At 38.0% G+C, this 17,390-nt stretch overlaps 1 protein-coding gene across 4 annotated transcripts in view; it reads left to right on the top strand.

Moving 5' to 3' along the window:
- The window catches only part of PTP4A2 (protein tyrosine phosphatase type IVA, member 2), a 33,314-nt gene extending 19,587 nt beyond the window's left edge, over positions 1 to 13,727 (top strand). For 2 of the 4 annotated variants that reach the window (XM_021093389.1, XM_021093390.1), the window contains exons 2-6: positions 280 to 984; positions 4,019 to 4,111; positions 8,119 to 8,249; positions 9,870 to 9,944; positions 11,175 to 13,727. In XM_021093389.1, the coding sequence (XP_020949048.1) occupies positions 889 to 984; positions 4,019 to 4,111; positions 8,119 to 8,249; positions 9,870 to 9,944; positions 11,175 to 11,283 (504 nt within the window). In that variant the 5' untranslated portion in view covers positions 280 to 888 and the 3' untranslated portion in view covers positions 11,284 to 13,727. 4 annotated transcript variants of the gene reach the window in all.

The following is a 17,390-nucleotide window of genomic DNA, read 5'->3' as shown; positions in this document are numbered from 1 at the left end:
TGAATTTAGAAATTCAGTCATTTTAAAATGATAGAAACAATCTTATTAGTATGGAAACTTTATTGAACCTCATTTTGAAAAAAGACATACTTTACTTTTGAATCTATTTTAAAACTCTTGGTGTATGCTTTTATCCTATTCTCGATAGATGTCAGTAGTTTAGAGTTGGTGCTATGTCAGATGTCTTTGGGCTCATAAAGAATGTATTCTTGACTTTGGGTATTGTGTTTACTATGCTGTCAACCTCCAGTTCATTTAACTTATGCTTTTCTCCTCCAGGTTTTTCGTTGGAATATACGTTGCACATTTATGGCGATTCTGAGCGTGAGGGCAGACTTCTGCCAGGCTCAGCACAGCATTTCCGCTGACAAGTGAGCTTGGAGGTTCAATGTGCCATAATTAACATTGCCTTGAAGACTCTGGACACCGAGACTGGCCTCAGAAATAGTTGGCTTTTTTTTTTTTTTTTTTTTAATTGCAAGCATATTTCTTTTAATGACTCCAGTAAAATTAAGCATCAAGTAAACAAAAGTGGAAAGCGACCTACACTTTTAACTTGTCTCACTAGTGCCTAAATGTAGTAAAGGCTGCTTAAGTTTTGTATGTAGTTGGATTTTTTTGGAGTCCGAAGGTATCCATCAGCAGACATCGAGGCCCAGATTGAATTTGGATTCAAGTGGATTCTAAATACTTCTGCTTATCTTGAAGAGAGAAGCTTCTTAAAGAATAAACAAGTTGAATAGAGAGAACACTGATTGATAATAGGCATTTTAGTGGTCTTTTTAATGTTTTCTGCTGTGAAACATTTCAAGATTTATTGATTTTTTTTTTTTTTTCATTTTCCCCATCACTTTCACACACGCACACTCACACTTTTTATTTGCCATAATGAACCGTCCAGCCCCTGTGGAGATCTCCTATGAGAACATGCGTTTTCTGATAACCCACAACCCTACCAATGCTACCCTCAACAAGTTCACAGAGGTAAGATTGTAGCATGGTCTATCTTTTGGATTGATTTATAGGTAAAATCCCATTAAAGATTAAAAACCATTGTAAAGAAATCTGTGATTAGGGTGTGGATGGTCATTTGATCAATCTTTGAATTGAATTGAATTAGTTACAACAGATTTTTAAAAGAATGTTTAAGGAAATTGGGGAGATCTTAGAGATTACTTAGTACTGTGTTTTTTTCCTTATATCCTTTCAACATTATTACCATTTCTTTTGTTATGCTTTAATATTAAAGATAATTAATATTGAACGCTTAGTAACACCAGCACTACAATAAGCAGTTTTATGCATTATATCATTTACTCCTAATAACCCTATGAGGTTGAGGTATGGGTACTATTATTATTTATATCCTATAAATGAGGAAACTGAGGGTCACAGTGATTTAGCAGTTTGTCTAAAGGCATGCAGTATGTGGTAGAACTATCTCTGACACTGAAGTCTATTTCTACCTCACATGTTCTAAAACCACTTTTGATGAAAAGCTACCCTAGAATTACGTAGCAGTAGTAACCATCATGTACAAGGGTTCAGAAACCTAGGGGAAGGAAAGGTATTAGAGGTAGGTGTTTTTTTTTGTTTTTTTTTTTTTCTTTTCTTTTCTTTTCTTTTTAGTGCTGCACTCGCGGCATATGGAGGGTCCCAGGCTAGGGGTTGAATTGGAGCTGTAGCTGCTGGCCTACACCACGGCCATAGCAGTGCCAAATCTGAGCCGTGTCTGTGACCTACACCATAGCTTATGGCAACGCCAGATCCTTAACCCACTGAGGGAGGCCAGGGATTGAACCTGCAACCTCATGGTTCCTAGTCTTGGATTCATTTCTGCTGCGCCACAATGGGAATTCCTTAGAGGTAGCATTTTTTGGTCAGATCTTGAATTTTTTTCTATTGGTAGTAGTAAGGAAATTTTTGTACTTAAACATTTGAATGTTAGCTTTTTAATCATTCTCAAGTTTTTCAGTCTCAGTGTGATTTCTGTTGATGTATTTATGGAGGAGACTTAGAGAGCTAGATGAACTCCTAGAGATTCTAAATCTATCCTTCTCACTTGACATATGGCAGAAAACTGAGTTCAGAAGAGGTTTTGACTTGCGGAAGATCACAGATATTTACCATAAAAAATTCTGCCATAACCTTTCAGTGAACAGCTACTGTGGAGTTCTTTTAATGGGCTTTTATTTGTAGTTAAAAACACTTTTTAAATTCCTTACTCAATATATAATAACTTGAGTTTCTAAGAAAGTCTTTATAAGAAAATCTTTCTGTGAAAAGGAAAGTCCTTTAGCAATTAAAATAAACTTGTCTCTTTAGGTAACCAAATGATGACGCTTCTTGTAGGATATCACTGTTGCTACTTATTTATACTTTTAATTCTCTGAGCTTCTTAACTTTGTGTACACAGTGTACAAGTGGTTCCAGGCCTTTATGCCCTCAGGTTGTTCAGTCACCTTTAAGCCTGGCTGAATTACGTGATACTATTTTCAGCCTGTGGATTCCTTGGTCATAGACTCCTGCAACTATAAAAAGATGTTGGTGGCCCCTTGAAGTTAGGTAGTTACTGGATCAGGCATTACTGTAGGACAATTTAAAGGAGCAAGGCGTCTGGCTATAACTGTGTTAGTTGGCTTTGTAATATAATATCACTTTTCCCCCCTTTTTTGGCCTCCCTGTAGCATATGGAGGTCCCGGGCCAGGGGTCAGATATGAGCCACAGCTGTGACCTAAGCCACAGCTGCAGCAATGCTGGATCCTTAATCCACTGTGTTGGGCTGGGGAATCAAACCTGTGTCCCACTGCTCCCAAGATGCTGCTGATCATGTTGTGCCACAGCAGGAACTCCATAATACCACTTTTTAATCTTAATTTCTGAATTACTTTTACTTGTTTCTTTAAATTAAAGCGGTTAACTACTTAGTATATAAAATAACAGAAGGTACAAATAAAAGACAATTTAAAATACTTAATTGTTAATACCTGGCTTTTACACGTTTTTATTTGTATATATGGATATATATAGATAGATAGGTAGGATCACACTGTATTGAAAAAAAATTTTTCTCCCGGAGTTCCCGTCGTGGCACAGTGGTTAACGAATAACCTCATGGTTAACCTCATGGACTAGGAACCATGAGGTTGTGGGCTCAATCCCTGGCCTTGCTCAGTGGGTTAAGGATCCGGCGTTGCCATGGGCTGTGGTGTAGGCTGGCAGCTACAGCTCCGATTAGACCCCTAGCCCGGGAACCTCCATATGCCACGGGAGCGGCCCAAGAAATGGCAAAAAAGACAAAAAAAAAAAAAAAAAATTTCTCCCAACCCCTCATTTTTTTTGTAGCTGTCACAGTTCTCTGTATGGAAATGCTGTACTTTCTTTAACCATTCAGCTATTTTTGGACCATTTATGTTTCTAGCTTTTTATCATCCAAACAACCTCTGTTGAAACATGCTGGTACCTAAATCTTTGTATATATCTTTAATTATTTCACTAGTATAAATTCCCAGAAGTAGAATTTCTAGGTCAAAGTGTGTGTGCTTTTAAAGTTTTTGTGTTATGCTACCAAATTGCCCTTTATAAAGGTGGGTTCTAATGATTCTTCCACTGTTATTGGAAGAGTGTCCATTATATATGTTGTTACAATGAGAATGATTTTGATCTTTGTCTAAGAATCAGACCTCCCTTCAGTTTACAAGAGTATATTTTTAAAGCTTTGATTGCAATTCTTAAAAAGTTTCATGGGAGTTCCTGTTGTGGCTCATGGAAATGAACCCGACTAGTATCCATGAGGATACAAGTTCGATCCCTGGCCTCACTCAGTGGGATAAGGATCCAGCAACAGCTGTGGTGTAGGTTGCAGATGTGGCTTGGATCTGGTATTGCTGTGGTGTTGACTGGCAGCTGTAGCTCTGATTCGACCCCTAGCCTGGGAACTTCCATATGCTTCACCTGTGGCCCTGAAAAACAAAACAAAACAAAACAAAATTTCCTTATGTTTGTTTTTCTTTAAAGGAACTTAAGAAGTATGGAGTGACAACTTTGGTTCGAGTTTGTGATGCTACATATGATAAAGCACCAGTTGAAAAGGAAGGAATCCACGTTCTAGTGAGTGTGTAGTGTTTTAATTTTTCACTACAGACAAGTTGTACCTTTTAACCATAAATATGTTTAAAATTTGGCAGTCAGAGTTTGCTTTCTAAACTTGTAGGAGATACAGTGATTTTAGCAATCTATTAAAATTCCTTTGGATTACCAGTTTTTTTTCATTTGTGCCCTTAATGTGTAAAGTATTTTCACCAAATAAAAAGCAAAATTTAGTGCATACTTAGTTCAAGAAAATCGAAATTTCATTTTGTTTTCTCTAGGAAGTTAATACAATATTTGCCATTTGTTTCTAGGCTACTAGTTTGAATATAACTGAAAGTAATTTCCATGAGATGTTCTTAAATCACATGGAAATATTCTCTCTGACTTAGCAAGTACAAATTGGTTACTTACTATTTTGTGGATAATTTATAGAGCACAAAAAGGTGGGAGAAGAAGATAAGAAGAGAAAGGGGTAAGGCACTTTGCTTCAGAGTAATTAGCATAGTTTCTGACACTTGATGGGTTTCTAAGAAGCTTTTGTAAGATAAGATTTCTTTCATAGTTCAGTTTGGACATAGTGATTGGAATTATTTTAAATTAAATTTCTCCTTGGCCTTTAAATTTGCTATTTCATTATTGGAAATAGGAACCTCCGATTAGGTAAAATTTTATGCTTTATTCCCTAAACAGTTGTCTAAATTACAGGAGCATGTATTGAAATGACCTTGTAGTCTTTGTGTCTTAGAGCTGTTTGATGTGATTGTGTGAAGGCATTGTAGTGGGAAGAGAACTGGAGATTTTTGAAGTAGTTGAGTAGGGAAAAGGTATCAAGGAAGATGTTGATACAAGGTTATGTTCCTTTTCTTTTTGGCCATGCCTGTGGCATGTGGAAATTCCTGGGCTAGGGATTGAACCCACACGAGAGCCCCGAACCCACACGAGAGCCCCAACCCAAGCCGCTACAATTACAACACTAGATCCTTAACCTGATGCACCACAGGAGAACTCCTGTTTCAAATTGTTTCAAAAAATTTTTTTTGAGAGGTAGTTCTGTAGTGGTTATTGTTACATTGGTTAGTAGTTGAGAAGGCAGTTCTTGCAAAAAAAAAAAAAAAAAAAAAGGTGTTTAATGAAATAAATGGTTAGTGGTTGAGAAGACAGTTCTTACAAAAATAAATAAATGTCCTGTTGGTAAGGCCTTACATGTCTTACATCTGACCCATAAAGTTTCTTCACCTTCACTTTGGGGAAAACACACAAATTAAAAAGCCAAACATGGAGTTCCCGTCGTGGCTCAGTGGTTAATGAATCCGACTAGGAACCATAAGCTTGCAGGCTCGATCCCTGGCCTTGCTCAGTGGGTTAAGGATCCGGCGTTGCTATGAGCTGTAGTGTGGGTCACAGACATGGCTCGGATCCTGCATTGCTATGGCTCTGGCATAGGCCGGCAGCAACAGCTCCAATTAGACTCCTAGCCTGGGAACTTCCATATGCCGCAGGTGTGGTGCTAAAAAGACGAAAGACCGGGGGAAAAAAAAGTGTTTTAATAGTATGTTGTGGTAATAATACTTGGCTTGCATTCCCATTTCTAAGTGATTTTAAGGTCCCCTGGCTGGAAATCACTGAAGATAAGTATGAATATGTGTAAAATGTAGCCTTGTGTTTTAAAACATAAAAACAAATTTTTAACCTCTGTAATTAAACTGAATACAGGTTCTTTTTCCTGTATCATGAGTATGTTGTTTAGTGGGTAGATGAGAAATCATTTTGACAGATGGCAGGGTGAGAAAATGAACTACAGATTGACCATAGTCTGTTTGAATCAGTAATGTTGGTAAACACCTTTATGAAATAGAAATGAACTAAAGAACTTGAAGTAGTTCGTAAAAGATAATGGAAGGATGGAGATTTATTCCAGGCCTTTAAATTTAGGCTTTTGTTTTGTTTTAAAGAGCTGTGATCAGATAAAATTAAAGGTCTAACTAAAGCTGTGGGGAAAAAAAAGGACATTTAAAATTAAGCTTGGAATTTCTTTTTTTTCCTAGGCAGAAATTTTAAGTTGGATTGTTAATTTCCTTTTGCTAGGTAAAGAGGGTTTGGGACATTTTAAAGGGCATATCCCTAAAGTGAGACCTCTCTACCCTTAACCAGTGTTCTTGCAAATCAGAGAGAGGCACATTGGAAAAGACTAATGGTGGTTTTTCAGCCATGCCAGTTTGCAGTTCAGATGCTTCTAAATTATTATTTTAGAGATTATTTTGATAGAAACTGCTTATATAAGTAAGCAAAGCATGTTTCATATTTTTTTTCTAGCTAGATGCATTTTAGGGAGTATTACAGGAAGTAAGCTCTCGATTAAGGTACTTACTGGTTTTATTGCTATTTACAGTTAAACTCTATAGTGACATTTATAATGATAACACTGACAGCCCTTTAATTATGGGGCGTAGTTGACAAATCAAACATAACGTGCCATCATGGCTAATGGGCTACATGAAGTATTCTAGTGATGCCAGTAATGAGTGCAGAATCAATTTTGTACCCTGTCACTTTTCTCTTTTTCCTTCTCTAATATGTTAAACTATTCTTTTCCAATCTCTCTTGTTGTGGCTCAGTGGAAATGAACCCAACTATTATCCATGAGGATGTGGGTTAGATCCCTGGCCTCAATCAGTGGGTTAAGGATCCGATGTTGCCATGAGCTGTAGTATAGGTTGCAGATTTGGCTCAGATGCAGCGTGGCTCTGGCTGTGGCGTGGGCTGGCAGTTATAGCTCTGATTCTACCCCTAGCCTGGGAACCTCCAACAGGCCGCAAGTGCGGCCCTAAAAAAAAAAAAAAAAAAAAAATTCCCAGTGTCTTCGCATTTCTGTGCTTGAAGTTAGATGGGAGAACATATGAATCTCCCTCCCCTGCCTTTCTTCAAAGCTGATTTGTGTTGGTTTCTCAGGAACTCATGCTAAATAACAAGATCAATCTTTGCCACTATAATGAATGCACATGGGATTGGTCTTCATTGAAAAAACAACCCAAGTCAATGAATATAAAAAGAGAAAGGAATATTTGAGAGTCTTCATTTGCTCAGGATCCTGTCATATGACACTGTGCTCGTTAAATGTGGTGTATATAATTTAGGCGGAGCTTGAAAAATATTTGCTAATTGACTTAAAAAATATGTATATAAGTACAGAAATGGTGGTATGATTCTGTTATGATCTGCTAACTATTGGAAATTACTTATCCGAGAGCCTTCTCTAAAGACAAGATATTATAACTTAGAGCTATTTGGGGGATAATCCTCAAATATTTGTAGAGACCAATGAGATACCATTTGTGCATTTCTTTGCCAGAGTGGACTGCTGAATCTTGTTGACAGATGATGTGTCCTCTCTTACTTTGTCTTTGTTTTAATTTTTAGTTTTCTCTATTATGTCTAATTTGCTATTCAGATAAAATATTTAAAGAACACTAGCCTCTTATCACTCCGATAAGAGATATTTCCAAAGATTAAATAAAGATCACTTGTTAGGATGTTGGCAGTGCTTCATTAAGAAGGCTAAGTTGTTTGACACATTGAATTTTTGATATTGGATCATTTATCAGCAAAGATCAGAATTGTGTAATTAATAATAGATATATAGGAGTTCCTGTTGTGGCTTAGTGGTAATGAACCCAAATAGTATCCATGAGGATGCAGGTTCAATCCCTGGCCTGGCTTAGTGGGTTAAGGATCCCGCGTTGCTGTGAGCTGCAGTGTAGGTCACAGACGTGGCTTGGATCTGGCATTGCTGTGGCCGTGGCGTAGGCCACTTCCATTCCTAGCCTGGGAACTTCCATATACCGCAGGTGTGGCCCTAAGAAGACAAAAAAAAAGAATATATATATATATATATATTGCACTAACTGTATTATATATAGTACAGTTAGTGCAATTGGGCCTACCCTGTGTACTATGCAGCTGTTGTACATTAGGATGTTAACCCTGGAGAAAATATCAATTTAATACAAAAGGTTTTTCTCTCCCAGGATTGGCCATTTGACGATGGAGCACCACCCCCTAATCAGATAGTAGATGATTGGCTAAACCTACTAAAAACCAAATTTCGTGAAGAGCCAGGTTGCTGTGTTGCAGTGCACTGTGTTGCAGGATTGGGAAGGTAAGCTTTTTTTTCCCCCTTTTGTCTGTGAATTTATTATCAAAAATTTCACTTTGATAGAAAGTTGCATTTATTACACTAAATATTAAATTGCCTGAAAGGAAAGGAAATGAGAGCCAAAGCTGATGTAATGATTTCCCAAAATAACTTTTTATGTTTCATTATTTGTCTGATACCATACCAGATATAGTGGGTGATGGTTCAGAAGTTGTTTTGAAACTAATTTAATGTAATTATCTTACCTTTGAGTCAAAAATAGAGTCTTATAATTCAGTATGTTTTCTTTTTCTTCCGATTTTAAGTAATCAAAGGTTTAGGTCTTTGAAATGGGCAACAAAGTTAAAGTAATTTTAGATTTAAAGAATCTGCATGGTTAATTTTGGATTGAGATGAATAGGAAGTTAATAGGTGGAGAGCAGATGGTTGAGTCTTAAACTTTTGAAAGTAGATGTATGGAGAATGAAAATTGATTTTTAAAATCGTTTTCCTTGAGCAATGCATGGAATGGTGTTGCAGCAGTCATCAACAACAGATTAAATGTCAGTTTATGACATGCCCTTTGACTTAAAACATTAATGCAGGCTGCTGTTGCCTCAAGGTGGTAGTGACTCAGGCTTTACTTTGCTCAACTCTTTTGTTGGCTGTTTTCTTTTTTTGCAGTTTAGTGTAGTACAGTTTTTTTTTTTTTTTTTTTTTTTTTTTTCAGGTTTATAAGTTTCAGACCTTATCCTGAAGGGTAATGGTAGTGTTCTAACTTGACTTGAGGCAGTTTCTTAAATTAATAGCTATCCTAGTTAGGTAGTCAGTCCAAAGTTGGTGCCCTATAATGGGCTTTTTAAAAACATCATTTCCTTTGTTAGATTATACACACACACACACACACACACACACACACACACACAGAGATAAATCTATTCTATATTACCAATTATTACCAATATTCTAACTACCAATTCTGTGATACTCTCCTAGCCTCGTGGGAAAGATTTTCTTGAAGTATTTGATGAGATATTAAAATTGATTTGTTGTGAATCAACCATACTTTAATAAAAAATAAAATTGATTTGTAATGAAAATTCTGAGATACTGAAGATAATACATTTGGTCATTTATAACAAAATGATGTAAAAAATTTGAGCTATAATGTGATGTTTTAAAAGAATAAAGATCTCTTTAAAAATTAAGAATTTTGTGCTTTACTAAAAACAGAAAATGCTGTAGAAGCTATATATGTTTTAGTTACCTTTTTTTTTTTTTTTTCTTTCTTTTTTCTTTTTTCTTCTTTTGGCTGTCCCACAGCATATGGAGTTTCTGGGCCAGGGATCAGATCTGAGCTGCAGTTGTAACCTACACTGCTGCTGTGGCAACGCCAGATCCTTAACCCACTGTGCTGGGCTATGGATCAAACCTGTGCCCCACTGCTCCACAGATGCTGCCAATCATGTTGTGCCACAGTGGGAACTCCTAGATACTTCTACTATATAGAAAGGTACCAAATATTTAGGAATAAGGAAAGCTCAAGCTTTACATGGTTTTGGTAATATGTAATCCTGGCTTAAAAAAAAAAATCCTTTAATTCCAAAGACCTCTGGTTATTTACAAATAAGTTTCTTTCTTCAGGGCACCTGTGCTGGTTGCACTTGCTTTGATTGAATGTGGAATGAAGTATGAAGATGCAGTTCAGTTTATAAGACAGTGAGTATGAAGTTTTATGTTCAAAAACACATAAAGCAAAATCATGCAAGAGAAAGAAATTATGAAAGTATGCATTTATAGTGCAGTTATTTGCTGTCTTTGGTTTAAAATATTGTTTGAAGTTATCAAAAAATGCAAGTCATAAAGAGACTCACAATAATACTACTGGCGCCGGATTTAAAGATTTTCTAATTTAGGGGTAAAGTTGGACATTATAAAATATGTCCAGTAGGAGTTCCCGTTGTGGCTCAGTGGTTAACGAATCCAGCCATGAGGTTGTGGGTTCAATCCCTGGCCTTGCTCAGTGGGTTAAGGATCCGGCATTGCCATGAGCTGTGGTGTGGGTCGCAGATGCGACTCAGATCCTGCATTGCTGTGGCTCTGGCGTAGGCCAGTGGCTACAGCTCCAATTGGACCCCTAGCCTGGCAACCTCCATATGCTTCGGGTGCGGCCCTAGAAAAGACAAAAAAATTAAAATATGTCCAGTATATGACTTGAATATCTAGGAATCTTTGAAAAGTTAGGTAGTAGAGTCTCAGTGATCTAGTGTCTCTTTTAATGGATGTACAAAATGCCTTCCAAATTTGTAACTTTCTGTGACTAAAAGGAAAGGAAGAAACTACAGGAGCAGTTAATCACTTAGGACCCTTCAGTGACCTGTTTCGTCAAAGAATCAGGATGGTAGTTCTCAGACAGAATCTGACATGAGTCTGGAATAACAGGCCATGCTGTTTTGTTGTCTAGGATTCTTTGGCAGTTATGTTACCCTTTCCCTTTTTAAACTTTTCTTGAAAGAAAGAGAAAATGACTGTGATAAAGGGCATGAGATGTATGGTAGCAGTTCTAGGAAGGTAGCATATTTCAGGGAATGCCAGCTGAGTCTGTTGCTTCATGTAAATATTTGCTCATTCATACTAAATGCTTGCTGCTGACTCTATTATGAAGAATATGTTAATTGGGAAGAATGAAGTCAGATGTCTCTGGATAAACCATTCTGATCTTTATTAAATGATTAATAGACGAATGAGAGCAAAGAAAATTTGTCCATTTCTTCTCTTAGGAAGGCACAGGAAGTTCATGTTTCAACTAGTCCTTTCACTCAAGAAGTGATGTTGTATGGGAAATATGCTGGTTTTCAGCTTTGTAGAGTGAGAAAGGAATAATGCATTTCGGTGAAGCAGGTGGACTCTCTTTTAACATGACAAAACTTGCCATTCTTGTATTTTCAGGAAAAGAAGGGGAGCATTCAATTCCAAACAGCTGCTTTACCTGGAGAAATACCGACCTAAGATGCGATTACGCTTCAGAGATACCAATGGGCATTGCTGTGTTCAGTAGAAAGAAATGCATACGAAGGCTGACTTGATTGTGGCATTTAGAGGGAACTCTTGGTACCTGGAAATGTGAATCTGGAATCTTAACTGTGTCATCAAAGTAGTGATGGATTCAGTACTCCTCAACCACTCTCCTAATGATTGGAAAAAAAGCAAACAAAAAAGAAATCCCTCTATAACGTGAATAAAAATGTTTAAGAAAAGAAAAAAGAAAGAAAAAAGGGATTAATTCAGTGAAGGGTGATTTTGCTCCTAGTGTTGGAGTTTGAATTTCTGCCAGGATTGAATTATTTCAAAATCTCCTGTCTTTTTAAACTTTCTCAAAATAGGTCTCCAAGGAAAACCAGCAGAACATTAGCCTGTGCAGAACCATCTGTTTGGGGAGCACACTCTTCCATTATGCTTGGCACATAGATCTCCCTATTGTGGGATTTCTTTCTTTCATGGGGGGCGGGGGGGAGGTATATTTTTCTCTTCTTCTCACTTTTTTCTGTCCCTCTTTTTCCCCCCGATACAAGTTGTAGATGGAATAGGAGAAGCCCATTTTGCTTTAGATGTGTGTGCAGTCTGGCAGCCTTAAGCCCACCTGGGCACTTTTAGAAAAAACAAAACAAAACAAAAAAACACCAAAAAAAAAAAAAAGCAGTGGTATATATATTATGTGATCCAGGTGGTTTTTAGTCTTTATTGATGGTGGGTATTCATGTTAGTTTCTTTTCTTGAAAACCATATTCAACATTAGGCAGAGTAGCCAAGAACCTTTTGTTTTGATAACTTTGTGGAGAAACAGCGTTTTAAGAGGAGTCTCTTCTCAGAGAACTTAGCTGAGAGTCAAATTCTTTTCTTTTCCAACCAGTGAAGCTAAGTGGATATCCCAGAGGTTTTTTTCTGAAGAGGAGTACTCCAGGCCATCACTGAAGATGTGTCCAGGCAGAGCATTAGCACACTTTCTACACTGTGTAGAATTGTGGGCTGTAGCAACTCTGATTTTCTGTCTAATGATGTCAGAAAATGCTCGTAGTTAAAAATTTTTATTTTAGAACTTATTTGTACTCTGAATTTTCAGGAACAGTCAAAGGAGTAGCAGCAAAGACAATATTTTAGACTTGAGAAATGCCTATAATGGGTATTTTCCAAAACTGTCCCCTATATGTACAGTTCAGTTTAACCACTGATTGCCTTGTTATTTTCTTACTAGGTCTTTATGAAATTCAAAAAAAAACAAAAAAAAAAAAGATTGCTGGTTCAAAACCAACAATGCCTAGTGAGTGTGTGTCCACAGGCCATAACAGGGTAGAAGAGAGACAGAACGAGCGGTTCAATGAGTAGCAAAGGGACTGTGTGGCTAGTGAATTGGTGTAATGTATCATTTTTGTAGATTCTTTGCTGGGTTCATTGTGCAGATCTAGAAAAGCTGTTTTCCTGCTCCTTTGCAGAAGTTAGTTGTGACCAGGCTGCATTGACAAAGAAGTTGGGAGATACCATCAGGGGCTCTTGCACTCTCCATCTAAATATTAACATGCTTAATAGTGCTCTGCTTCCAAGGATTTGAATAAAGCCTTAGGGTCATCTTGTCCTGTTGGAGTTTGCTGTGCAGAGCCATAACCTTCCATTTTGTTAGGATCAGCTAGGCCAGTAGGAATGGACTGGGACCTTGTCTCACACTGATGATACCTCAGATGTTGGCTGGCTATGTGAACTGCCTATTTCCTGTGCTGAGTTGTTTTGATTTTGAAATAAATGAAAATCTGTAGATTCTCTCCCGCCCAATCCCAAAAAAACAAAACAAAATAATGCTTTTTGAAATTGTTTCTAGGATTTTAAAGTGAAAAATGATGGTACTACCCAAACTTCTTTATTTCAGAACTTGACAGTAGATTCCTTTAACATAGGCTCAAGATCAAAACAGCATACCCTCTAAGCTCAGATAGACTGTTGACTCCAAGGGTTTTAATCAATACCATAACAAACCTTTTTCCTTTGATATGCTCAGATTTTTGTTGTTTGGAGGGAGGAAGGGAGGGGAAGGGAGAGGGGAAGAGAGAGGTTTTGTGTGTGTGTGTGTGTGTGTGTGTGTGCGCGCGCGCGCGCGCACATGCGTGCGTGCACGCGTGCGAGTGTGTAGTATCCACCAGTATCAGTGCCTGCCTGAGTTAGGAAAATTACATTCCTGGTTCTGTGAGAGGAGAAGGGTGAATAAAGCATCATGAAACATTGGCCCTTATTTTGTTTTGAAGTATAGAGTAATGTTAATTGTTCTCAGAACTGGATTTTCTTCTTCAAAATTAAAAGTTTTTTTTTTTTTTCTTTTGGATTCAATGAAGTACTGCTAGCTTAAGCCAGTTTGACATGGTAAGAGAGATGTCAGACTGATGAAAGGTGTGCAGCCTGATTTAAAACCAAACCCTGAGCCCTTTTAAAGAACAATAAAACATATTTTACATGCTCTTTGTCTGTGCATTTGTTCTCCACCCTCAGGTTGAGTTTCGCTTATGTCTCCTTAAAAAACTTGGTTTTCTCAAGGCCTGTTTTGGGTCTTGCTAATAATTACTGCAAGGAGGTGAAATAATTATAGAGGTTGGGATGTTCAGATTTTATGGCTCCCAGGTGTTCAGTAGGGGCAGCCTGAACATTAGTTGGGATACATCTGGTTCATTTTCTGGTTCAGTACTTGGATACTAGGAATTCAGCATCTTGTCTCAGTTCAAAGAATTTGTTTATACCAATAGGGTTTTTATGTAGGACTGAAACTTTTTACTTGAACTCTTTAAGAATAGTGAGAAAGGAGGAACTTTATATACCATAGGATTTGAGGTGGGAGCTTTCCCTTGAACTATGGATAAACATCTACTCTTCCATCCAGATAACAAATCTATGCAGTGAGGTACTAAGAATGAAAAGACCCTGGTCCCACTTTGGAGGACTTCGGTCCAGAAAAGTCAGATATGTGCACATACAAACAAGAGTGAATGGTTACAGAACTGTGTGACCTATAGTTCGCTGATTTCACTTCCTGTCCTTTATTCCCGAGCTCAGATTCTGTGGTCTAGTGTTAGAATCACTTGGCCACACAGTACATTGCTTTGTCCCTTCTCTTGCTTCATTATACCTGTCTGGCTGAACTCCATTTATGGTTAAGTTCAGTATGCCACGTTCTCTGCACTTAGAGCATGTATGCAACTGAACTTGCTAGCATGGTTTCTGTGTTTGAAGTCATGATCTCCAGTAAGGCCTTAGTACCCTCTGGCAAGCCTGCATTTCTCTATCCCACTTACTCTTTTCAGTCACCTTGAAAACTTGAAAGATAAAGAATTTTAACACCTTTCTTATCCTCACTCAGCTTGTGGCTTTTTTTTTTTTTAACTTAGAAAATAGAAACAGGGAGATTCCAGAGGCTTCTGCTGTTTTTTTTTTTTTTTTTTTTTAAGTACTTTGAGTCAGCTTCTTCATAGCCATACTTAGAGCCTTGACTTGAAGGGATTATACAAATAGCGTGTTAAGTGCTGTGGCTAAAGGAACCTATGGGAAGAGTGAAGATTTACTGGTAAGTATTACCAAGTATTTGAGCACCTACCACATACTACACACAAGTGAAAGCACTTAGGATACAGTGGCAAAGACAAACGCTGCCCATACAGGGTTTAAGTACTATTGGAGAAGATAAAGAATAAAGAGGTACACAGGTAACTAACATACTTCCAGATAGTGATTGGTACTATGAAGATGGGAAGAGAGAAAAGTAGGTAAGGGGCTAGTGACTAGAATTAAGTATGGATTTAGATGGGATGGTCAGGGAAGGTTTCTGAGGAAGGTGAAGGAGCCTAGTACTATGTGCAAATGCACTGTGAAGGCAGTGGAAGCACTTTCCAAGCAGTATGGGTATCAGTATGTGTCAATTTGAAAGACAGCTTGGTACATTCAGGAGATAACTGGGAAATATGGCTGAAGTATAGCAAGGAATGGAGGTGAGTTTAGGCAGAGGTCAGGTTGTATTTGGGGAGGCTGGCAAGGTTGAGGTCATATTGTAGAGGATATTGGATGTCAGCAAGAAATTTCAGTCTTGTTTTTCAATCAGGAGGAAACAGATTCAGCTACATGGTTTATTCAAAATGTCTGTGTCCAGGCAACATAAAGGTCATTCTGAATCAGTCTCAAGTTGGGAACCTCTATTTTAGGCAAAAGGGACCCTCTGAAGGTTGGTAAACACAGCAATTACATGATCAGATCTGTGCTCAGAAAGCGTATTCAAGAAATCTTCGGCGTTCCATGGTGCCTCAGTAGGTTAGGGATTTTTCATTGCTGTAGCTCTGGTTACTGCTGTGGAGCTTTTTTGAGCCCTGGCCCTGGGAAATTCCTCATGGGGTATGACCAAAAAAGCGGGGGGCGGGGGGGGGTGGAGAAAAAGATAGAAATCCTTAAGTTAGAGGCTGTACCTGTTATGTAAACTCAGTGGCTGATTTTTACTGGGCAATAATTATCAGTTCAATGAGAATGTACTGAAGAGAGTAGAAGCTGAGACCATTTATGTATGGGTGGTGGGCTGGTGATGGCTTGCAGTAAGGAGAGGTGTTTCAGAGTTGGGGCCTCTGATCCCTTTGCTGTTTTAGGGTCAGAGCAGTCAGGAAGACCAAAGAAAAAGGAAATAACACTAGTCAACATCTGATGAGAAGGACTAGGCTCAGAATTATCATGAATTATCTCATTTTATCTTCATAAGCTTCTGCTCATTGCTAATCCTTTTTATTTAGTTTTTTTTTTTTTTTTTTGCTTTTCAGGGCCACATCTGTGGCATATGGAAGTTCTCAGGCTAGGGATCGAATTGGAGCTGCAGCTGCTGGCCTATGCCACAGACACAGCAACACCAGTCCTTAACCAACTGAGCGAGGCCAGGGATCGAACCTGCATCCTCATGGATACTAGCTGGCTTCATAATTTGCTGAGCCACTGCGGGAACTCCCTAATCCCATTTTGTAGATGAGCAAACTGAGAAGTGAAGTAAGAAGCAGGAGGCTGCATTTGGACCTGTCTGATTCTAAAATTGGTACTTAACTGCTTGGCTGTACTGCTGTAGTAGAATGGGAAGATGTTTATGTTCAGAATGTTGCTTTGGGTTTTCGGCCTCAATGAGTCCCTCAATGAGACACAACTGAGCTGCATCTTTATGTGAAGTGTGGGGGGCAGGGGAGAGAGGAGTGCCTGTGTCCCCATGTACAACAGTTCTGCATAGTCAGTGGATTTAGCTTGTGCAAACTGTGTGTAATGGGCCCTACCAGTAACAAACCAGGACATTTGAGCAGAGTGGTTTATAGTTTATAATTGTCTTCCTATTACTGTTGGCTGGTTCCCCTGCACCGAGAGTATTACTCCAGTATTGGTATTTGATTTAAGAAATTTTCAAATTGATTTTATCTTCAGTGCATTAATGCGTGGCCTAAATTCCTGCAGAGGCATTAGATAACCAGCCTGGACATGCTTTAGCAATCGTAACTGCATCTGAGCTGGCAGTGCTACAGTTTTTATTCAGCATAGATAAATCACTTTTCTGAAAACATTTTTCTATCTAAGCCCTATTACTTATTTTTTCGGGCACCTCAAGTTTAGGCCCCTTGAAATTGGGATCTATTCCCCAAATCATGCTAAGACACCCAAATAGGAATTTGTTAAGGTGAGTGGATTTAATCTCTATCTTCCTATTGGAACAGAACACATAAACATTCAAGGAATGGTGTGGAAACAAGTTTAATTTTCAACGGTGTGCCATTGTAATGCCTTTTAAAATCTGGAAATATGAAATGTGACTCTAGAAATGAAAATGCTATAAATGTAACTGAGTACATGGAAAACTGGAGGATGTTGTGCTGTTTCATAGCATTAGCACAGGTAAATGTTTTTAGTGAAACATTCTCTTTTCGGCTCTGGAAGTGCAGAATAGATCACAGCTGCCTGAAAACACCAATTAATCAACTTCTAATGCTTTTATGCAAATGATTATCTTTGACTTTCACTTAGAGTTGCCATTAACACCTGGAACCCTAAGATTGATAACAGGTAAAATTTTAATGAATACATAAATTAAAGATTCGAATCATGTTTAGATTAATTTATAGTAAC

Source organism: Sus scrofa, chromosome 6 (genome assembly GCF_000003025.6).
Source record: "Sus scrofa isolate TJ Tabasco breed Duroc chromosome 6, Sscrofa11.1, whole genome shotgun sequence".
Lineage (NCBI taxonomy): Eukaryota > Metazoa > Chordata > Mammalia > Artiodactyla > Suidae > Sus > Sus scrofa.
This window is presented reverse-complemented; position numbering and strand designations above follow the sequence as displayed.